The following is a 24,183-nucleotide window of genomic DNA, read 5'->3' on the forward strand; positions in this document are numbered from 1 at the left end:
TATTTTATTATATAATACTTCATATTTCTGTAAGAATAAGAAAATCGGAGATATTATGTGAAAGTCAGGAAAATGGAAAATTTTCAGATGCAGAAAAGCACGAAATGGAATTTTAACTTGGTTTCTTTTTCTGTCTGAATGCATTGTAAATGTAAAATATTTTTAATTTTTAGAAAAGTGGGAAACAGCCAGTCGTGGGGGTACATGCTTTTAATCTTAGCACAGCACTCTGGAGGCAGTTGGTGGGAGGATCGCCATGAGTTCAAGGTTACCCTGAGATTACATAGTAAATTCCAGGTCAGCTGCCTGGACTAGAGCAAGACCCTACCAAAAAAAAAAAAAAAAAGAAAGAAAGAAAGAAAGAAAAGTGGGAAACAGAATCCATCTGAAAACTAAGATTCCAGTGAGTCTTAACTTAGTTCCAATTGAGTTTTACTTTGGTTAGACCAGCCAGAAGGACACATTCTGATGGCGCTGGCTCTGGCCTAGCCGGGAGGTCACAACGATGGGGTAATGTTACCTACCAGGTTTTCTTCACACAGTTCTCTGAACTGGTAGAATTTCTGGGCCATGAGAAGCTGGGCACTGCCCACTGCAGTTCGGATTTTCCCTAGAACTGAAAAAGCAAACATAGAAGTTTACATTGTTGAGATTCAGTCTGGTAAATAAAGAGAAAGTTATGCTGTTACAGTTAGAAAAGAAAAAAAAATTCAGCATATACCCGCGCCCACTCGAGTTGTTGCTCTATTGGTCCATCACACACACACACCTTGGAAAAACACCCTCATCCTGCTTATTTCTTGGGAGTACTGGAGTTTTCCAGATGGATTGCACCAAGAAAGGAGGCAAATAATTCCCTTTTAATGGCGAGGATGAATTTCAAAAGCGTTTTCCTGGTACAAGTATGGAGTCAGTAATCCGAATTTGCTGGTTTGGTTTTCTAATCCGAACGCAAGCAAAGTAATCCTAATGGGCAGGGAGGAAATCTCCGGGCACTCACCCGACCCCATCCACAGTTCACTATCCCGCTTCCCCCCATTCCCAGCTCAGTCCCTGGTCCTGTCCCACAAGAGAAGGGTTGTCTGAGGGAGTGATGGGATTCAGCCTATTGCCTAGGGAACGCCAGCAGGATGCAGCTTTTCCAGGGTGCCCTGCACTTCAAAATAGGTTCCGTTCCCTTTGCACGGTGTGGAGTTGTTCGTCCCCTTTGCAAGAAAGCCTTTTCTCGGTCTCTGCTGACAAGCGAACACCTTCCGCTGTAAGGCAGGTAAGCTGGGCGCTCTGTGCCCCGGGGCTCCCTGTGCACAGCGACCTGGCAGCTGCTGTTGCAGGAGGCCTGCCACCACCAGGAGGTCCCCTGCACTCCCTCCTGGGCACCAGAGAACAGAAGGTGCTCCCATGGAAGACTAGAGAGAGAGCCCAGCATAAAATGAGATTGGCTGGGCTGGCAAATCTTTCTGGGAGAGAGAGAGAGTGTGTAGGATTTAAGCCATCTTAATAGTACTCTGCATTTACAGAGCTCTAGAATGTCATTAGGTCTTGTTTTCTCAACCACACATTCTCCACAACCTCTGTGGAGAAGAAAGCAGAAGAAAAACTTCATTTCCCAAGGATTTCTAGCAATCTGCTTTGATTGTTCCATAATGCCAGGCTCAATAACGGGTTATGACAAAGGTTCTTATATACCCAAACATCTCAGCCATCCCACACCTACAGGTCAAAGCATTTATGGATTCTTGAGTGGCCCCAATCATATCAAAGACCTCAGAGGCAGACATTTTCTTCCTATCACATCCCAGGGTGCCTTTGGATATTCTTTTGGAAGCAGTTCCTTAGACGTAAGTTCTTACTTTCATTCCCATCTGCTTTTAAAAATCCTTTGGGGGCCAGGCATGGTGGTGCACACCTTTAATCCCAGCACTTGGGAGGCAGAGGTAGGAGGATCGCCATGAGTTTGGGGCCACCCTGAGACTCCACAGTAAATTCCAGGTCAGCCTGAGCTAGAGTAAGACCCTACCTTGAAAAAACAAAAAAAAAGGGGGGGGGCTGGAGAGATGGCTTAGTGGTTAAGCACTTGTCTGTGAAGCCTAAGGACCCCGGTTCGAGGCTCAATCCCCCAGGACCCACATAAGCCAGATGCATAAGATGGTACATGCATCTGGAGTTCGTTTGCAGTGGCTGGAGGCCCTGGTGCACCTATTCTTTCTTCCTCTCTCTCTCTCTCTCTGCCTCTTTCTATTGTCTGTCTCTCTCAAAAAAATAAATAAAAATAAACAAATTAAAAAAAATTCTTTGGGGCTCGGGGGATGGCGGTTAAGGTGTTTGCCTGCAAAACCAGAAGACTCTGGCTCCATTTCCCAGGATCCACATTAGGCCACATGCACAAGGGGGCTCACCCATCTGGAGTTTGCTTACAGTGACTGGAGGCCAGAACACACCAAACAAACAAACAAACATGTTAGGGCTGTAGAGAGATAACTCAGCCAGCAAATAAAGTGTGTTTATAGTCTACCAAGCAGGAAGAACTGAGTTCAATCCCTAGTATCCATGTTAAAGTGTATGTGTGTATGTGTATATAATATATATATATATATATATATATATATATATAATATACATATACATATACATATACTCTGGCTGATCTCCATTAATAATAATAATAATAATAATAATAATAATAATAATAAAAGAATGAACAGCCTAGTTGCCTGGACAGGAGTATTTTCTGGGTGACCTGACTCCTATCTGGGAAGGTTTGTGAGCAGACACTTCTTAAATGAAACTGTGGCTTAAAGCAAACTCTGGGATCCACGGAAACCTCTGGGACTTATCTTTCTGAAGGACAAGATCCCAATAACAAAATCTCAGACTAAATGCTGAAAGCTTAGCACAAGTGTATGTATTCTCCAGTTTGCTCTGTGGTTTCTATAGCTCCATACAGACTCCAGCTATGCAGATATAACCCAAAACTTTGAGTTAGGCTGAGTGTGGTGGCACCTTTAGACCCAGAACTCAGGGGAGGCTAAGGTAGGAGGATTGCCCTGAGTTCAAGATCAGCCTTGGGCTACAGAGTGAATTTCTGGTCAGCTTGGGCTAGAGTGAGACCCTACCTCAAAAAAATAAAACCAGTTGAGGGGCATCTAGGCTGGTTCCATTTCCTAGCTAATATGAATAGAGCGGTAATAAACATGGTTGAGCAAGTATCTCTGAGGTAGAGAGAGGAGTCCTTAGGATTTATGCCTATGAGTGGAAAATGAAAATGTGGCACATTTATACAATGGAGTTCTACTCAGCAGTAAAGGAAAATGATGGATCTGAAAAGGATTATACTTCGTGAGGTAACCCAGGCCCAGAAAGCCAAATGTCACATGTTCTCTCTCATATGTGGATCTTAGCTACAAATGATTGGGCTTCTATGTGAGTAGGAAGAAAACTCAGTAGCAGAGGCCAGTAAAGTAGAAAGGAGATATAAAGGGAAGAGAAAAGAAGGGAGGAGGGGACTTAATAGGATGGAATTGTATATATGTAAGTAGAAGAACAGATTAATGGGGGTGAAAAGGCCTAAGTGAGGTCAGGGGGAGAGATTGAGTATAGGAAAGGTAGAGGGAGGGCTAATCAAAATCTAAGAGAATATAAATAAATCATATGGAAACCTACTTTTTTGGACAATGGAACACTCACGAGCAATAGATTCTTACTAGAACATTTTCAGTGCCAAGGATGGGATGCCTTCCAGTGAGTTGTTGGCCAGGGAGGTCCTTGATGCCCGCCCAAACATTATAGGCCATTGCTAAGGCCCTTAGTTTCCCACCAGGAATAGATGGTAAGACCCTATTGCTGAAGACTCCACATACTTGGGCTGTAGGGTCACTGAGAAATCCTGCTGGAGCTGTAGCTGAGCTGAAAACCTCCTCCATGTAGACCAGCTGACAGAAAACTGGAAGAAGCCATTCTGCATGCAATTCAATGGGAGAGACAGAAATCATCAGTGGAGATACTCAGCAGTGGACACTGCAAGCCTTAAATTTGGCCAGTGTGGTGGTTTGATTCAGGTGTCCCCCATAAACTTAGGTGTTGTGAATGCTAGCTCCCCAGCTGATAGATATTTGGGAATTAATGCCTCCTGGAGGGAGTGTACTGTTGGGGGCGGGCTTATGGGCTTTATAGCCAGTTTCCCCATGCCAGTGTTTGGCATGCCCTCCTGTTGCTGTGGTCCAACTTATGTTGGCCAGGGGGTGATGTCCACCCTCTGCTCATGCCATCGTTTTCCCCTGCCATCGTGGAGCTTCCCCTCGAGCCTATAAGCCAAAATAAATCTCTTTTTCCCAGAAGCTGCTCTCGGCTGGGTGATTTCTACCAGCAATGCGAACCGGGCTGCAACAGTAAAGTGGTACCAAGGAGTGGGATTGCTGCTGGACACCTGACTGTGTGGCTTTGGCCTTTTGGAGCTGATTTTCAAGAGGAATGTGGGAGGATTTGAAACCTTGGCCTAAGAGATGCCTTGCAGTGCTGTAAGTACAGCTTGATCGTCTATTCTGGTCTAAGCTGCAAGACCTGAAGGCAGTAAGAACTATGGACTGTGAGGTTTGGCTTGTGAGGGTGAGAAAGAGCTTTGCTTGGACTGGGATAGCAGTTTGTGTGAGAAGCTTGCTCTTATGCCCATGTCCTGAGAAGTTGTGCATGGTTGCTTTGCATAGAAATGAACTGGTGTGTGCAGAGGGATATGGCACAGAAAGAAAACTCTTTGGGTGAAGTGTTGCCTGTTCAGCTGCAACTGAGAGATTACAACCTTTGAGACTGGGCTAGCTGACCTGCGCTGGGGTAACAGGAAGAATGTCAGCTCTTTTGAAGGGGCCTGGGTGCTCAAGGTGTGTCCTGTTCTTCAAAGTCTGCTTTATTCCCCTCTGGATTAACAAATTGGCACCCTACCTGGTATCGTGGAGTATAAGAAATGCTGGAAAGAGGGTCATTGAGTTTGCAATATGGTCTTGTGTTTTGGAAATGGCCATGGGCAGTGTGAAGCGGGTTTGCTGGTTGTCTGCATAAAGACCCCATGGAGCCATGAGGATGAACCGTGGCTTGCAGTGGAGACCCAGTGGAGATGCTGGGACCATGAGATGGCTGCCGAGGAGCTGCCGGCCCCAATGAAGTTTTCCAGGACTGTGAGTTGCCTAGCTGGAGGGGCGGAATTGGAATGCCAGAGACTTGTTGCTGGTTAGAATTATCGGACTTGGAGATTTGTCACTGGCTAGAGTTGCTGGACTTGAAGCTACAGAGTTTGATGTTTGCACTGGTTTTAAATCTTGTATTGGTTGAATGTTTCTTTGCTATGCCCAATGCCATCTTTTGCAGTGTGAATATTTATTCTGTGCCATTATGGGCTTTTTGAGGTTATTTTTTGGTATTATGGCTCAGTTAAAAGATCTTGGACTATGGGGATGTATGAACATCATTGGGATTGATAAAAACTATGGGGACTTTTAAAGTCAGACTGAATGCACTGTATTTTACATCATGTATGGATATCAGTTTATGGGGGCCAGGGTTGGAATGTGGTGGTTTGAGTCAGGTGTCACCCATAAACTAAGGTGTTGTGAATGCTAGCTCCCCAGCTGATGGATATTTGGGAATTAATGCCTCCTGGAGGGAGTGTACTGTTGTGGTTGGGCTTATGGGCTTTATAGCCAGTTTCCCCATGCCAGTGTTTGGCACGCCCTCCTGTTGCTGTGGTCCACTTTATGTTGGCCAGGGGGTGATGTCCACCCTCTGCTCATGCCATCGTTTTCCCCTGCCATTGTGGAGCTTCCCCTTGAGCCTGTAAGCCAAAATAAATTTCTTTTTCCCAGAAGCTACTCTCGGTTGGGTGATTTCTACCAGCAATGCGAACCGGGCTGCAACAGCCATCCAGGCCAAGTGAGCCAAGGGGTGCGATAGTGGAATGTTTGTTATGGGGAAACTAAGCTCTCTCTAATTGGACTGGAGGCCCACTCCATGGGATGGAATTCATCTCTGATACCGAAAAACTATAATAGGGGTAGTAATGAGCTCTAGGGATGTAATGTCTGCTGGTGTCTGGCTAAATGTATATACTATAATCAGCAAACTTCTCAGTAAGCACCTCTCTTAATGTTCATACCAATATATTAATGCTACTCTCACTTTTGGTTAGAGAAGCTTCTCTTTTCAGATGACAGTGACCTTAGGATGACTCAAAAGGTACCATGGTGTTATTAAGAAGTGACAGAGGAGTTCTCAGCACTAAAACATCTCTATCACACCTTCCAGTGCTCAGGGTCCATTTTGGAAGAGGTGGTGGAAAGAATGTAAGAGCCAAAGGAAGGGTAGGACTCCTTACAATGTGCTCCTCCAGACACAAAATGGCCTGGATATCCATGACCTCGCAACACCTGACACTACCTACACAAGACCATCATAACATGAGGAAAAGATGATGACATCAAAATAAAAGAGGCTGATTAAAAGGAGGAAGGGGTATGATGGAAAATGGAGTTTCAAAGGGGAAAGTGGGGAGAGGGAGGAAATTACCATGGGTTATTTTCTACAATTATGGAAGTTGTCAATAAAAAAATTAAATAAAAAAACACGTTCAGACTATGCCAGACACCACTGTAAAAAATAAGTAAATAAATAAATACAAATAAATAAAAACAAGAGCTGGGCATGGTGGCACATGCCTTTAATCCCAGCACTTGGGAGGCAGAGGTAGGAGGATCACAGTGAGTTTGAGGTCACCCTGAGACTACATAGTGAATTCCAGGTCAGCCTGAACTAGAGTGAGACCCTACCTTGAAAAACCAAATCAATCAGTCAATAAATAAATGAAAACTCAAACCAAACAATAACAAAAACAAAGCACAAAAACGACTTTGAGCTAATGGGTCACAGTTGCATCCCATCCCCGAGCTCGGCCAGGCCACTGTAAGCTTAGCTAGGTGAGCCAGCGATTCTCAGCGGAGAAGACTTGGCTCTCAACAGTGCTTTCAGTGACGAGCGGCCATGCAAGTAGAAGATAACGTGGATATTTCCTTGGAAGGAACATAAACAACATTTTTCTACACTTAGCATCTGAGACCCTTGTGACAGCCCTTGGGGCTGCTGCCTGTTCTCCAGGTGCTTGTGCTCATGGTCCTTGCACGGAAATTCTCTGCTGGTTGCAGGACACTGGCACTTCCAGGGTCACGTGATGCCTTTGCCTGGGCCTGGGGTGGGGAGACCCGGAACCTGGTCGGAACCGTGAAACAGGAGGGGTTGGGACAAACGTGACAACTGATACTTTCTTGCCCTCCACACTTTTCTCTTCCAGAGAACTGAAAGTTCACTTCAAGACAAGAAGCTCTAAGGCCTGGAGAGATGGCTCAGCAGTCAAAGCTGCTTGCTTGCTAAGTCTGAGGGCCAGGGGTTCTATTCCCCAGTAGCCACAAAAAGCCAGATGCACAAAGTGGTACATGTATCTGGAGTTCATTTGTGGTGGCTAGAGGTCCTGATGCACCCATTCTCATTCTTTCTCCTTTATCTCCTTGGAAATAAAAGTGTTTTTTTTTTTTTTTTTTTTAAACAAAAACAAAAACAAAAGCTCTTTAAAGATTTAAGAAGGAATCTCTCAAGAGCGTTGTGGCAGTTCGTGACAATAAATGCCAGTACTTGGGAAACTGAGAGAGGAGAATTGTCATGAATGGTCAGCCTGGGCTACAGAGTGGGTGTGGAGACAGTGAAACCCTATGCCTCCCCATCCCCACCCACACCAAAAAAAAATGTTCAAATATAGAGTGTTCTTGTTTTTTGTTTGCTGATTTTTTTTTTTTTCTGTTTGACACTCACTTGCTTTTTGAAACAAAGTATTTTCTCCTGAAAGTAAATTATTTTTTTTTTGGGGGGGGGAAACGTGGTCTCACATAGCCTAGAAGTATACCACCATGCCTAGCCTAAAAATAAATTTCTTATTATATATGCCATTTACAACAAATGGGAACTACCAGAGTTAGTCAAAAGTACAAAACAAATAGGCAAGAATTGATAATGCAGTGAGAACAGGAAGTGGTATCTTGATGATGTTTGGAAATTACTCTGCAGTGTCCAGAATCCATGAGGCATATTTCTCTATTTAATAAATGAAATGGAATGTTAAGAGTACATTTCTGAGCTTTTCCCTTCCCTATGATACAGTCTAGCCTGGTGTTAGAAAGTTCTGGAATGGGCCTGTACATAAGCCATCTTTCCAAGGTAACTCTTAGATTTCACTATCATTCCTGTCTCATGGTGTCAATTAACTCTGAGGGAGCTAGTCTGGCTCTTAAGGTGAAGTTAAAAAAAAAAAAAAAAAGGCTAAAGGACTTGTGGGAGCTAGCTAACACTGGCAAGCAAAGTGTGCCTTCTTATTACATTATCATAGCAGAGATGAGCCAGGTGGGTTCTGGGAACTCATCCATTTCCTCAGCAGATATTCAGTAAGGGTATACCATATACATGCCAGGCATTTTGATGAACAGGTGTGAGTCAGTGGTAAGCAACACAAAGTCTTTGTTCTCAGAGAGCTTGCAACCTGTTAGAAAGTAGCAAGAAGGAGAGAACAAGAGGAAATGTTTGGACACAGAGGTCCACATTCTGGATTCTCAAGGTGACTTGTGTTGGGGCCGATGAAGCTGGATATGACCCAGCAACCAGAGAGGGAACAGATGGCTTCAATGGGGTTACAGAACTTTTGGTGTTGGAACAAATAAACAAACCATTTTGGGCCAAGTGTAATGGTGCACGTCTTTAATCCTAGCACTCAGGAGGCAGAGGTAGGAGGATTGCTATGAGTTTGAGGCCAGCCTGAGACTGCATAGTGAATTCCAGGTCAGCCTGGGCTAGAGTGGGACCCTACCTTGAAAAACCAAAAAGCAAAAACAGGGGCTGGAGAGATGGCTCAGTGGTTAAGTGCTTGCCTGCAAAGCCTAACAACCCGGGTTCAATTCTCCAGTACCTACATAAAGCCAGATGCACAAGATGGCACAGGCATCTGGAATTTGTATGCAGTGGCTAGAGGCCTTGGGATACTCATTCTCTCTCTTTCTCTCTATATATCTTTCTCCAGCTCTCAAATAAGTAAACAAAATATAAAAAATGAAAATTTTAAAAAAAGAAGCAGCTTTGGCAGCCATGGGAAGGTTGGCTCAGGCTTAAACATTTTGTTTTTGTTTGTTTGTTTGTTTTTTGAAGTAGGGTTTCACTGTAGTTCAGGCTGACCTGGAATTCACTCTGTATTCTCAAGGTGACCTTGAACTCATGGCGATCCTCCTACCTCTGCCTCCCGAATGCTGTGATTAAAGGCATGCACCACCACACCTGGCTTGTCTTTTTTTTTTTTTAAAAAAATTTTTTTTTGTTTGTTTATTGCTATTTATTTGAAAGCGATGGACACAGAGAGAGAAAGAGGCAGATAGAGAGAGACAGACTGGGCGCGCCAGGGCCTCTGGCCACTGCAAACGAACTCCAGATGCGTGCGCCCCCTTGTGCATCTGGCTAACGTGGGTCCTGGAGAATCAAGCCTTGAACCGGGGTCCTTAGGCTTTATAGGCAAGCACTTAATCGCTAAGCCATCTCTCCAGCCCTGGCTTGTCTTTTTTAATCCATTAAAAAAAATATTTTTTTATTTACTTATTTGCAAGGAGAGAGAGAGAGAGAAAGACACAGCGTGAGGGAGGGAGAATGGGCATGCTAGGGCTTCCAGACACTGCAAACAAACTCCAGATATATGTGCTCCCTTGTGCATATGGCTTGCATGGGTCCTGGTGAATTGAACCTGGGTCCCTTGGCTTTGCCAGCAAGTACCTTAACTTCCTAGCCATGTATTCATCCCTTGTCTTATTTATTTAGTTTTGTTTTTTTCAAGGTAGGGTTTCACTCTAGCCCAGGCTGACCTGGAATTCACTATGGAGTCTCAAGGTGGCTTTGAATTCACAGCGATCCTCCTACCTCTGCTTCTTATGTGCTAGGATTAAAGGCATGCACCACCACATCTGGCTCCTTGTCTTTGTTTTAAGTCTTAAATATTTTTGTTTTATTTTTTATTTGCACTTTGTGTGTATGTATGGAGATACTCAACAGTGGACACTGCAAGCCTTAAATTTGGCCAGCCAGGCCAAATGAGCCAATAGGTGCAATAGTGGCACGTCTGTTATGGGGGAAATCAATCACTCTCTAATTGGACTTGAGGCCCTCTTCATGGAAGGGAATACATGCCTGATACTGAAAATCTACAGCAGGGGTAGTCATGAGCCTAGGGATGTAATGTTTGCTGGTATCTGGCTAAATATATATACTATGCTCACCAAATTGCCCAGTAAGCACTTCTCTTAATGTTCATACCCATATATTAATGCTACTCTCACTTTTGGTTAGAGAAGCTTCTATGGCAGTGACCTTTGGATGACTCAGAAGGCACCTTGGTGCTGAGAAGAAGTGATACAGGAGTGCTCAGTACTGAAACATCTCTATCACACCTTCCGAGGTTCAGCGTCCATTGCGGAAGAGGTGGCAGAAATAATGTAAGAGCCAAAGGAAGGGTAGGACTCCTTATGATGCACTCTTCCAGACACAAAATGGCCTGGGTATCCATGTCCTCACAGTGCCTAACATTACTTACACAAGACCATCATAATAGAAGGAAAAGATCATGACATAAAAATAAAAGAGAGACTGATTGAAAGGGGGAAGGGGTATGATGGAGAGTGGAGTTGCAAACAGGAAAGTGGTAGAAGGGAGGGAATTACCATTGGATATTGTCTATGATTATGGAAGTTGTTAATAAAAAAACATGAAGGCAAAAAGAATAAAATGATACTAAGAACTTAACAAACAAATGTTTATTTCAGAGAAAGTATGGGTGTGACAGGACCTCTTATTGCTGCAAGCAAACTCCAGACACATATGCTACTTTGCACATCTAGCTTTATGTGGTTACTGGGGAATTGAACCCAGGCAATCAGGCTTGGCAAGCAAGTGCCTTAACCACTGATTCAGCTCCTAGCCCCACACCAGGGTTGCATTTCTTTTTGCATCTAGCTTACATAGGAGGCTTGGGAATGGAACTCAGGCCGGCAGGCTTTGCAAGCAAGCACCTTTAACTGCTGAGCCATCTTCCCAGCCCTTAAGAATTTTCTTCTTGTGCAATGCTCAATAATACTACATCATGTGGGTAGGCCACATTATTTTAAATCTGCAGTAATTCCTTTTCTTTATCAATACTTTATAGAGTGAGGTGTACATGCCTATAATCTCAGCACTCAGGAGGAACAGGCAGGAGTTCAAGACTAGCCTGGGCTATGCAATGAGGTGTTTCTCAAAAAATAAAAAGCAGCCAGGTGTAGTGGCACATGTCTTTAATCCAAGCACTTGGAAGGCAGAGCTAGAAGGATTGCTGTGAGTTCAAGGCCACCCTGAGACTGCATAATGAATTCCAGGTCAGCTTGGGCTAGAGTGAAACCCTACCTCAAAAAATAAATAAAGTAATTAATTAATTAAACTAAAAAGCAAAGTAAAATCAGACAAACATAAAAAAAAAGACACCCTACAAATTTTCTATCCAGAAAGTCACTGGGCAAATTTATAGAACAAAATATACCTGTAGTGGTTTGAATCAAATGTCTCCCATAAACTCACGTGTTCCCAATGCTTGAGTCCCAGCTGATGGCAGTTTGGGAGGTGGAGCCTTGCTGGAGGAGGCGTGTTGTTGCCGTTAGGCTTAGAGGTGTTATAGCCAGCTCCCTTTTGCTAGAGTTCAGCTCACTCTCCTGCTGCTGTTGCCCACTGGATGTTGGCAAGCAGGTGATGTCCATGCTCTGCCCTACCATCCTTCCCCTCCATCATGGAGCTTTCTCTGGAGACTAAGACAAAATGAACTCATTCCTTCAGCTGCTGTTGGTTGGGTGTTTCATCCCAGCAATGAGAAGGTGACTGCAATAGTACCTACGTGAATAACTTGTCCCCAGGCCATTGAGAAAGGGGTGGAAGGAAAAGGGCTGATTTGGTAGAGATGGTTGGAGTAAATTACAAGTCCCATGTTTGTCTTGTCTTGTCTTTCCTTTTCTTTTTCAAAGTAGGGTCTTGCTCTAGCACAGCCTGACCTCAAGGTGGCCTTGAACTCACTGTGATCCTCCTACCTCTGCCTCCCATGCCACCAGGTCTGGTCCACGTTTCTCTCAAAGATTGCACAATATGATTAGGAGAAAGACTTGTATGTGTGTGGCGGGGGAGGGGAGGCGTGCTCATTTATGCAAGCTTCTTTGAAATCTCCTGGCTTACGCTGAAGTAAAGACTGAGACATTTTAGAAAAATGCATGTCTGTTCTTTCCCCGTTGTTAGAACAAGAATGTCTCCATTTTTGGACTCTGACTGCCATTTCATTGTAATCCTATTTCCCAAGAGTGACCCAACCACCTCTCCCAATTATTCCTTTCCCTGAATGACTCAGACCACCCATGCCTATGATCACCTTCCTGGAATGACCCCAAACCACCTATCCATTTATCTTTCCTGAAGTGGGCCATGCCCTGAGGCAAGGAGGACTGCTCTGCAACCTAGGAATTACAGTGACCCCTTTAAGTATGCCTCTAGTCTATAAGGGAAGTTACTTCTGATTTGCCGGGTCAGAGCCCTTCTCAGGCTCCCTCCCCCCACAATAAAGCCCATCTCTGCTGATGAACCCAGTCTTTCTTCTCGTTTCATTTCCCACTTTTCCTAACACCAGTCACCCCAGTGGCAACACAGGAGTAGCATAAAAGGCATGAGGGAAAGAGAACGAACAGTTTCTTGGAGCCCGGAACAGTGAACCTGTGGTAACTCATGGAGTTTCAGCGCACCGATGACAGCAAGGTAAAACGAAGGCTATTCCCTCCGGGAGTGCGCCTGGCTTTTCGCTGAGTCAAAATCTGGACGTCGGGGCTGAGGGTGTAGCTGGGTGGTAGTGCGTGCTCATAGCATGTGTGAGGCCCTTGGCTTAATCCCCAGTACAAAAAACAAAAATGAAAAAATATCAGCATTCAATCATTAAGCATAGAAATCATATGTTTTCTTTATAGCCTCACCTTTTATTTATTTATTTTATTTTTTTGGTTTTTCTAGGTAGGGTCTCACTCTAGCCCAGGCTGACCTGGAATTCATTATGTAGTCTCAGGGTGGCCTCGAACTCATAGCAATCTTCCTATCAAGGTGTGCGCCACCACACCCGGCTCTGTTTCCTTTATATTCCAAGAGCAATTAGACCTCTATATCTCAGTGTCAGAACATTGGATTCTCTAGTTGCTTCCAATTCTTACTATGTTCAACTCCATGACCAGCCTCCTGCCTCCACTTTCTGGAAGTACAGGGATGTGCCACACTGGGAATCAAACTCAAGAGTTTATGCCTCCTAGGCAAGCACTCAACTGAGCTATATCCCCATCCCAAACAGACATCGTTCTTGTGCTTTTTTATTTTATTTATTTATTTTTGAGGTAGGGTCTCACTCTAGCCCAGGCTGACCTGGAATTCACTCTGTAGTCTGAGTGTGGCCTCAAACTCACAATGATCCTCCTACCTCTGCCTCCCAAGTGCTGGGATTAAAGGTATGCACTATCACACCCAATTTAAAAAAAAAAAATTATCAGCTGGGCATGGTGCCGCATGCTTTTAATCTCAGCACTGGGTGTGGTGGTACATGCCTTTAATCCCAGCAGTTGGGAAGCAGAGGTAGGAGGGCAAGAGGATCTCTGAGTTCAAAACCAGCCTGGGACTACAGAGTGAGTTCCAGGTCAGCCTAGGCTAGAGTTTTTTTTTTTTTTTTTTTTTGAGGCAAAGAAAATAAATAAATAAATATGTGTGTGTTTTCAAGCAGACACACACACACAGTGAGAGAGTGAGTGTGTGTGTGTATGTGTGTGTCTGTGAGAGAGAGAGAGAGAGAGAGAGAGAGAGAGAGAGAACGAATGGGTAGGCCAGGGCCTCTAGCTGCTGCAAACAAACTCCAGATGTGTGCGCCACTTCGTGCATCTGGCTTTACATGGGTACTGGGGAATCAAACCTAGGTGGTTAGATTTTGCAGGCAAGTGCCTTAGCTGCTGAGCCGTGTCTTCAGCCCTCTTGTGCTTTTTATGTAGCTTCCCTGAAGCCTGGACACTACATTATCACTACACTCTAGTATATCTGGCTGATCCCAAAGACAAATGCCATGCCGTGGACATGTGAGGTGGAAATCTTCTCATTGCTTTGCCACTGGAACTCATTTAATGTGTTTCTTTCCCACTTAACACCCAAGAATGTAACAGAAATTCTAACTGTTGTATACTACTTACAGCGCTTAGCTCTAGGACAGTTTCCTGCAAAGCCACACATTCGAGTGAGCTGTGATGGTTTATTGATAGTCAACTTGACGGGACATAGCATTACCTAGGAAACTAGCTTCTGGGAATCATTTTGCGGGATTACCTGGATTAGGTTTCATTGAGGTGGGAAGACTCTCCTTATCTGTGGGCACCACCATTCTGTGGACTGGGCTCCTGGATTTATACAAAAGGGGAGAGCTGGCTGAGCACATTTATTGCTTTCTGCCTCCTCACTGTGGATACAATGTGACTATTTGTCTTGAGCTCCTGCTATAATGCCTTTCTCACCATGATGAACTGAGATAAATCCTTCCTTCCTTCCTTAAATTGCTTCTTGTGTGGTATTTTATCACAGCAAGAGAAAAAGTAGTTAAGACCTGATCCCCCAAAAAAGGTGGGGAGGGGCATTATTTCTCCTAGTAATCTTCCTACTTCAATACTCTCCTGTGTAGTATGGACTGACTGCATGTCTTCATGTCTGTATTTGGTTTTCATTCAGACATAGGTCTGTCCAGCCCTCCTTTTGCTCAATCCATGGATGCTCCAGGAACCATAGGTCCGTAAGTTCCCAAGCTATTGCTGTCCTCAGTGTCTTTGCTTCTGGTGAACATTAAGATGGACAGGAGCCTCGCTCTTAGCTCACTGTGATGGCTCCACCTTAGCCTCACAAGGTCCTCATTCTTTTGGCCCTGCTCCCATGCCTTACTTCTTTTTATCTCTCCCTCCTCATCTCCCATGTATAACTTTTAATCCCAGCACTTGGGGCGGCAGAGGTAGGAGGATCGCTGTGAGTTCAAGGCCAGCTTGAGACTACATAGTGAATTCCAGGTCAGCCTGGGCTAGAGTGAGACCCTACCTTGAAAAACCAAACATTAAAAGAAAATTCTTGTTCGTATGTATCTGCCCTTTCCTCATTCTTCCCAGCTCAGTCTGTCTATGTGTTTAATCTCCAAGCAGACCATGAGCTCTTAGCATGGAAAGTTCCTGTGCACCCATGTAATCCCTGGTATCCTACTGGTGGAATAAGTTTTAAAACTGAGTCTTCTATGAACTGATGTCAACCCAAAACCAAGTTAACACCAACAATCTAGTATCTAAGCATTTTGATTCTTTAATGTTTTAGTATGTCTTGCACCACTTAAAAAATATTTTATTTATTTATTTGTTTGTTTTTCGAGGTAGGGTCTCACTCTAGCCAAGGCTGACCTGGAATTCACTATGTAGTCTCAGGGTGGCCTTGAACTCATGGTGATCCATCTACCTCTGCCTCCCAAGTGCTGGGATTAAAGGTGTGTGCCACCATGCCCAGCTATGTATTTATTCTTTTGTAAGTAGACAGACAGAGCAAGAGCGAGCATTGGCATACCAGGGCCTCATACTGCTGCACATAAACTCTAGACACATCCACCACTTTGTGCATTTGGCTTTATGTGGGTACTGGAGAATTGAACCTGGGCCAGTAGCTTTGTAAGCAAGTGTTTTTAAATGGCTGAACCATCTCCCCAGTCCCTTGCATCACTTTTTTATTTTTTGAGGTAGGGTCTCACTTTAGCCCAGGCTGACCTGGAACTCACTCCATCATCCCAGGCTGGCCTCGAACTCACAGCACTTGTCCTATTACTGCTTCCCAAGTGCTGGGATTAAAGGCATGCACCACCATACTTGGCACCACTTTTTGATTTTTTCAAGTTATTTCATTTTTATTTTTATAAAAGAGAATTGGCACACCAGGGCCTTCAGCCACTACAATTGAACTCAAGATGCATGAGCCATCTTGAGTACATGTGAGACCTTGTGTGCTGAGTCACCTTGTGTGTCTGGCTTATGTGGAATCTGGTGAATTGAACATGGGTCCTTAGGCTTGGCAGGCAAGTGCCTTAACTGCTAAGCCATCTCTCCAGCCTCATTTAAAAAAAAAAAAATAATTGTTTTTATTTATTTATTAGGGGCAGAGGGAGAGAAAGACAGAGAGAATGGGATCATCAGGGCCTCTAGCCACTGCAAACAAACTCCAGATGCCCATGCCACAATGTGCATCTGGCTAACATGGGACCTAGAATATTGAACTTGGGTCCTTAGGCTTCGCAGGCAAGTGCCTTAACAGCTAAGCCATCTCTCCAGCCCCCCATTTTTAAATTTTCAAAAAATATTTTTGTTTATTTATTTGCAAGCTGGCGGGGAGGGGGGATGGAGGGAGAAAGGGAGGGAGAAATGGGTGCACCAGGGCCTTTAGCCACAGCAAATGAACTCCAGATGTATGTGCCATTTTGTGCATCCTGCTGTATGTGGGTACTGGAAAACTGAACCCAGGTTGTCAGGCTTTGCAGGCAAGTGCCTTAACCCCTGAACCATCTCTCCAGCCTGTAATTTATTAGAAAGAGAGAAAGAAAGAGAATGGACATGCCAGGGCCTCCAGCCACTGCAAACAAACTCCAGATGCATGCACCACCATGTGCATCTGGCTTATATGGGTACTGGGGAATCAATCCTGGGTCCTTAGGCTTTGCAGATAAGTGCCTTAACTGCTAAGCCATCTCTCTAATCCTGCACCAGTTTTAAAGTTATGTTGTGTTATTATTATTATTATTTTTGAGAGAGAGAATGAGAGAGAGAGAGAATGGGCATGCCAGGGCCTTTCAGCAGCTGTGAACATACTCCAGATGGGTGCACCCCCTTGTGCATATAAGCAACATTGCATTCTTGTGTCACTTTTGCATCTGGCTATACATGGGACCTGGAGATTCAAACAAGCATTGTTAGGCTTTTCAGGCAAACACCTTAGCTGCTAAGCCATCTCTCCAGCCATCATCATCATCATCATCATTATGTTTTTTTTGAGGTAGGGTCTCACTCTATCCCAGGCTGACCTGGAATTCACTCTGTAATCTCAGGGTGGCCTCAAACTCACAGTGATCCTCCTACCTCTGCCTCCAGAGTGCTGGGACTAAAGGCATGAGCCACCATGCCCGGCTCTATTACTATTACCATTTGGATAGAGTTTCATGTAGCTTAGCTTGACTATTAACTCGCTAGGAAGCCAAGGCTAGACTTGAACTCCTAATTCTGCCTCCAGCTCCCACATTCTGGGATCCCATGTTTGTACCACCATGCCTGGCCTAAGGTAGGTTGTTTGTTTGCTTGTTTTTACTTTTTTTCTTTTCTTTCTTTCTTTATTTTTTTGAGGTAGGGTCTCATTCTAGCCCAGGCTGACCTGGAATTCGCTATGTAATCGCAGGGCGTCCTCAAACTGATGGCAATCCTCCTACCTCTGCCTCCAGAGTGCTGGAATTAAAGGCGCACACTACCACGCCTGGCTTTAATTTTTTTTTTTTTCTTGTTAAGGTGGTTTCTTATTCTTCTTGAGTTATCTTTCATTGCACTGGGTGTAGTGGCAGCGGCTGGGCTGAAGGAGTTGAGCCAAGTGGGATGTTTAAAGATGAATAAATATGTTTGCCCTGTTGTTCCTCAGTTTACAATGAGGTTCCATCCCATCATAGACCCATCATAAACTGCAAACATTACAAGTCAAAAAGGCATTTAGTCCACCTAACCTGCTAATCATTGTAGCTTAGCAATGCCTCCCACTGTACAGTCAATCCCCTCAGCTTCCCCACTGCTGGAAAATATAGGTGGCTGCCAGAGAGGATTCCACCACAGTCAGCCCAAGGAAAGGGCAAATCAACTCCAAAGCGGTTCCTAGTGAGTGCCTATTACTTTCAAATCATGCTTCCAGGCAAGTTCTGCCTTCTTTTAATCACCTTACTCTTTTTCCTTTTCATATTGTAGACTTGGTCTACAGAGTGAGTGCCAGGTCAGCCTGGGTAGGTGAGACCTACCTCAGAGAAACAAAAATAAAGCCAGGTGTGGTGGCGCATGCCTTTAATCCCAGCCCTCGCACTTGGGAGGCAGAGGTAGGAGTATTGGGGTGAGTTCGAGGCCACCCTGAGACTACATAGTAAATTCCAGGTCAGCCTGGGCTGGAGTGAGACCCTACCTCGAAAAATAAACAAACAAGTAAGTCAGTAAGAAGAAAATATTTTAAAATGGGGGTTGGAGGGATGGCTCAGTGGTTAAGGCACTTGTCTGTAAAGCCTAACAACCTGGGTTCAATTCCCCAGTACCCACATAAAGCCAGATGCACAAAGTGGCGCATGCATCTGGAGTTCATTTGCAGCAGCTAGAAGCCCTGGAGCACCCATTCTGTCTGTCTCTCTTCTATCTTTCTCTAGTTGCAAATATATTGAAAAAAAAAACAAATAAATAAAAAGTCCCTTCCGTACTTACTTCCACATACAGACTTCTGTTGAAGAAAGCAGTGGGTCACGTGGCTCTGAGCTGCTCCCCTGGAATACTGCAAACTTCGCAGGCCACGCAGGCAATGTGCCTCCAGGCCAGCGCCACCGTGCACTACTCCTCATAGCCCTTACCTCTTTCTGCCTTTGGGTGCAGCCCCGCCTCACACACCACCCCGAGAAGGACCCTGTTCCCCCATCCACCCAAAGGATGCTCTCTGGTTGGCCTTCTGGTGCCAGTGCTGTGCAAGGCAAAGTGAATGGAGTGTTCTCAAAAGCTGAGCACAAGGCTCATTACACGTGGTCTGCTTTTCGTGATTGCTACTTCCTTTCTGGTCACTAATTTCGGGTGGGCCAGAAACTTATAAAATAGATGTGTGTGCATGTGTGTGTGTTAGGATGGGGAAGAGATCTTTTAGAGACTTTTTGAAGGCCCACTTCAAAAGAAAGATGAGACTCAAACTGAAAGCCGCTAGGATGCGCCCAGGACTCCCCCACCCCTCCACCCCAACCATGCACTTGAGCTGGCAGCAGATGAATGGCAGACTCATAGACTACTGCTTTGTCTATGACCAGCTAGCTCATGGGCAGTGGAGACACAGCAGGGACAGCCCTGGACAGACGAAGCCCGGTGATCTCGCAGATAGCCTGTCACAATAATGACTGTGAACAGCTTCCGTAACCAAACCTGAAACGAGGCAAACCCTACTTAGGGTTTCATCACCAGCCCCACGTTTAGTGCCAAGGCTCACAAGCCTTCAGTGAGGGATAGGAGACCACGTTTCATCGCTGTTACCAGGCGAATTTCAAGTGGGATTAATCTGCCCCTTGCACACGCTCCCTGTTTATCGGCCTCTTTCAGATAAAGCCTGAAATTTCCACATAGAAGTTGTTCACAATTCAGGAGGCCAAGATAGATTTCGAAGCACAATCAGCCAGTATTTCATCCTGGAGCCATTGAAACCCGAGCCTGCCTTTCCCCTGCATTCCGAGTGAGAAGGGCTCCGTTCCATCTGGTGGCCTCATTCCCGGTCAGATAATACCAGACGTATCCATGTAACGTGCGAGCCGCTGTCAAGCAGCACTGAGCCATCTCCCCGAGACAGCTGTTTCACACAAGGACTGCATTGTGTGGGGAGAGCTGGTATCATTTTACTTCAAGTGCTGGGGGAAACAAGCATTCTGTCATCTGCCGTGGCCTGGAGAAAAGCCTGGCTCACTGCAGACTTCTATTCTTCTGTTATCTAGCCCCAAACTGACTCTGGACTGGGAGGGTGGAGGGCTTAAAACAAGAACCAAAGTCTTTGTTTTTGCTTTTATCAGGGGGAATAATGGTTCTCCACACCCAAAGAATTTATGGTTATACTTTTCAAAAGATAGCTTGAGGTGAGGAGTCTACAGTAAGGACTTGTTTTCTGTCTTTCCTGTGGTCAGTTCCAGGGAAACCGAAAAGTGTTTTCCAGCACAAGAAACACTGCCCCTGGGCGGAGCTATCTGGATTAGGCTAATGACTTCGCATAATGACTGATGAATTGTCCTTGAGCAACTAGATTGCAAACTTTTTCTCCTTTCTTTTCTTTTCCTTCTCTATTTCTCTTATTTTCGTTCCTTCTTTCTTCCCTCCCTCCCTCCTCCTCTCCCCTACTCTTCCTTTTTTTAGTTAGGGGTATGTATGCTGTGGATGTCTGTATTTTGAACCCAGAAAGACATTTAATAAACCAGCTTACATTTTTATGAACATGATGATAGTTTCAGGGACTGTAGCCTCTTGTGGAGATATATGGTGTGTGTGCGTGCGTGCTAGGGATTGAAACAACAGACTGGTATACTGCCAGGCAAACTGTCTACCAGCCCAACTATATGTATGTACGTACGTAAGTGTGTATGGATGTGTGTGATGTATGTGTGTGTGAATGGGCGTGCCCATGTGGAGTGCTCTTCTTCCACTTTACTTGAGACAAGCTGCTGCTTGTCGCTGTGTGTGAAGCACAGTAGCTGGCCTATGAGCTTGGGGATTTTTCTGACTCCACCTCGCATGGCATTGGAATCACAGATGTGTGTACCAATCCGGCCAGCAGGCTTGTGGGCAAGCACCTTTAATGGCTGAACCGTCTCTCCAGCTCCCTCCTCCCCACCGACAGTCGTTTTTTGTTGTCATTGTTGTTTTGAGGCAGGGTCTCATTCTAGTCCAAGCTGACCTGGAATTTACTCTGCAGTCCAGGCTAGCCTCGAACTCACAGCGATTCTCCTACCTCAGCTTCCAGAGTGCTGGGATTAAAGGCATGTACTATCAAGCCCTGCTTCCCAACCATTTTAATATAATTTTTATTTATTTATTTATTTGCAAGGACAGAGAGAGAGAAAGAGAAAGAAAATGGGAAGAACGGGTGTACCAGGGGGTTGCTTGCTGCTGCATACTCCAGATGTATGCACTACTTTGTGCATTTGGCTTTATGTGGGCACTGAGGAATTGAACCCAGGTCTTCAGGGTTTGTAGGCTAGCACCTCTAATGGCTGAGCCATCTCTCCAGCCCATCCCAACAATTTTTAAAAATATTTTATTTTTCTTTATTTGTGAGAGAGAGAATGGGCACACCAGGACCTCTAGCCACTACAAACAAACTCCAGATGCATGCACCACTTTGTGCATCTGGCTTATGTGGGTTCTGGGGGAATCAAACCTGGGTCCTCAGGCTTTGCAGGTTAAGTGCCTCAACCACTAAGCCATCTCTTCAGCTGGCTATCATTTTTTTAAGTTGAACAACATGAAGCAGTAAATCCATTCACCAAATATTTTAAGTATTTAAAAATTGGAATAAGTCTGGCACTCCACAGAATATATCAAGGAAGTGTCTTTATAATTTTCTTTTCCTTTGCTCTATCCTGTTTCTCTTTCTGTGGCAACTATAAAGATGAGATATCCCAGGAGGACTTGACTATGAAGCCACCTCCCTCCCCCTTTGCTTTCTTTCTTCCTCGCTTCCTGTTTCTCTCTCTCTCTCTTTTGATTGTAAACAATATCCTAGGGTAATGCCCTCCCTCTCCCTACTTTCCCCTTTGAAAGTCCATTCTCCAACATATCCCTCCCCCCTCCTTCACTCTCTTTTATTTTGATGTCACTGGTTTTCTTTTATGCTGTGGAAGGCGTTGGGGTGGGAAGAATATACAACATTTATTAGCTGCACAGGAGTATTGGACGCCAAGAAGCCACATCTATCGTGATCCTCAGAAGTGTTTTCCTTGCATAGGAACCAAAGAACATATCACATGTGATGGAAGAACTAGGCTTGACTTAGATATCAAAACTAATTTGTTTGGCTGTACACAGATTAAAAGAAACAGGGAGCTAGAGAGATTTCACAGTGGTTAAGGCATTTGCTTGTAAAGACTGGGGGCCTGGGTTTGAACCTCCAGAACCTACAAGAAAGCAAAATGCACAAAGTGGTACATGTGTCCGGAGTTCGTTTACAGCTGCAAGGGGCCCTGGTATGCCCATTCAATCTCTCTCTCTCCTTAAAAGAAAAACAGCAAAAGAAATAAATAAAAGTTTATTATTTTGGGGTTGGCTCTTCCTAGCCAAATTGGATTGGCCTCTTTCCTTACTACCTCTCTTTTAAAAATTAAAACAAAGAAGGAAAAAGAAAGTGAAGAGAAGAAAGGTTCAATCAGAGAAGTAGGAAAAAGAGAAGTGGGGGCTGGAGAGATGGCTTAGCAGTTAAGGTGATTGCTTGTAAAGCTGAAGGACCTAGGTTTGATTCCCCAGAACCAACATGAGCCAGGTGCACATGGTAGCACATGCGTCTAGAGTTCATTTGCAGTGGCTGGAGGCACTGGTGTGCCCATTCTCTCTCTCTCTCTCTCTCTCTCTCTCTCTCTCTCTCTCAGTCTCTCTTTCTCTAGTAAAAAACAACAGAAGCGCTCTGCCACTCCAGGCCAGTCATCAGAACAAATGAACAGTTGCCAGGGAGTCGGGGGTAAACATGTGTGGAGAGCTTTGCAGAGGCCAGTGCCAGCCAGCATAGAGTGTCATTATCTTATCAAATGTTATTCGCGTTGTATCTGTTCTGTTGGACACTTCTGTGTTCTGTGACCTTGGACAAGATACTGCCAGGGAGCTGCATGGAGAGCAAATAAGACTGCACCTGTCAAAGTCTCTAGCCACTGTCAGGGGTGCTGTAAGGACACAATCTCCCAAGTGCTACTACTACCCTCCCTTCTTGCTGCAGAGGGCTGCTACTGTTTCTGAGTCAGAATGCCTCTGGTTTAGATTTGTACCATTTGACATTGTTGGGCTTGTTTTGTTTTGATTTTTTGTCTTGAGGGTTCGCAGCTGTGCTGTTTAGAATTCTGGAACCTGGAACCTTACCAGTTAATGGTTCTCAGAGCATGAGAAAAATAGAGAGATGTTTCAAGTGTTTGTGAGATGGAATTGTGTCTTAGGAGCTAGACAGGACACCTAAGACTCACACTACACATCAGGCCAACATAAAAGTCCTTTCTGTCACCTGTAAGGCAGGTGCCCATGTCCCCAACCAGTCCTTGCCCTGGTGGGAGGAACCTAAGATCTCAGAAGGGAATACTCCTTACAGCTTGTGGAAATAGTAACTGCTAGATCCTTCTGCAATCTGAATGTGTGTGACCCTCCAAAATTCTATGTTGTAACTTAATCCCTAAAGTGATAGTATTAAGAGATGGAAGCTTTTAAGAACTGATATGGGGCCTAGAGGGATGGTTTAGCAGATAAGGTCCTTGCCTGCAAAGTCAAAGGACTCAGGTTCAATTTCCTAGGATCCATGTAAGCCAGATGCACAAGGGGGCACATGCGTCTGGAGTTCATTTGCAGTGGCTAAAGGCCCTAGCATGCCCAGTCTCTCTCTCTCTCTCCCTCCCCCTTTCTCTCTCTCTCTCAAATAAATAAAATACATTTTTTAAAAGTTTTTTTTTTTTTTTTTTTTTTTTTTACAAAAAAAATGATTTGCAGTAGGGCCCACATACATAGAATTAGTGACTTCCCTTATAAAAGATGTCCGAGAGAGCTAATGAACCCCTTCCACTATGTGAGGATACAGCAGGAAGGAGGCATCTTAGTGTCAGAGACCATGACCTGACCGCCCTAGGACAAAAGAAGAACTAACAGCCCTCATATGGCCCCTCCCCGAGGGCAAACAACAGCTCTGGAAAAATGTCACAAGACGTTCCGTTCCAAGATGTTCCAGAAAGATTACGGCCAGGTGGCCCTACCTCCTTGTGCACCTGCTTGACCCCCCCCCGCCTGCTGACTGATTATAAAAAGGCTAAAAAAATCCAACATTAAACGAGACTTTGACAAAACCTCCGCTTGGTCTCCTTCTTCTTTCCCGCCCATTCTTTCAGGTTGCAGCCCTCCTCGACCACCCCGTGTATCATTGGCCCCGCAGGTCGGGGGCAAGTGGCGCCCAACATGGGGCTCGAGGCACGGGTCTCGACCGGACGACTAACCATGCTGGAGATCTCCTCGGGATGCCGAGAGACATTTTGAAGAATGCCCC

At 44.9% G+C, this 24,183-nt stretch overlaps 1 protein-coding gene across 6 annotated transcripts in view; it reads right to left on the minus strand.

Moving 5' to 3' along the window:
* Dlgap1 (DLG associated protein 1) overlaps positions 1–24,183 on the minus strand; it is a 961,152-nt gene that overhangs the window by 15,398 nt on the left and 921,571 nt on the right. For all 6 annotated transcript variants that reach the window (XM_045142954.1, XM_045142953.1, XM_045142955.1 and 3 more), the window contains one exon: positions 525–616. In XM_045142954.1, coding sequence (XP_044998889.1) covers positions 525–616 — 92 coding nt within the window. The remainder of the gene's footprint in view (positions 1–524; positions 617–24,183) is intronic.

Source organism: Jaculus jaculus, chromosome 2, assembly GCF_020740685.1.
Source record: "Jaculus jaculus isolate mJacJac1 chromosome 2, mJacJac1.mat.Y.cur, whole genome shotgun sequence".
Lineage (NCBI taxonomy): Eukaryota > Metazoa > Chordata > Mammalia > Rodentia > Dipodidae > Jaculus > Jaculus jaculus.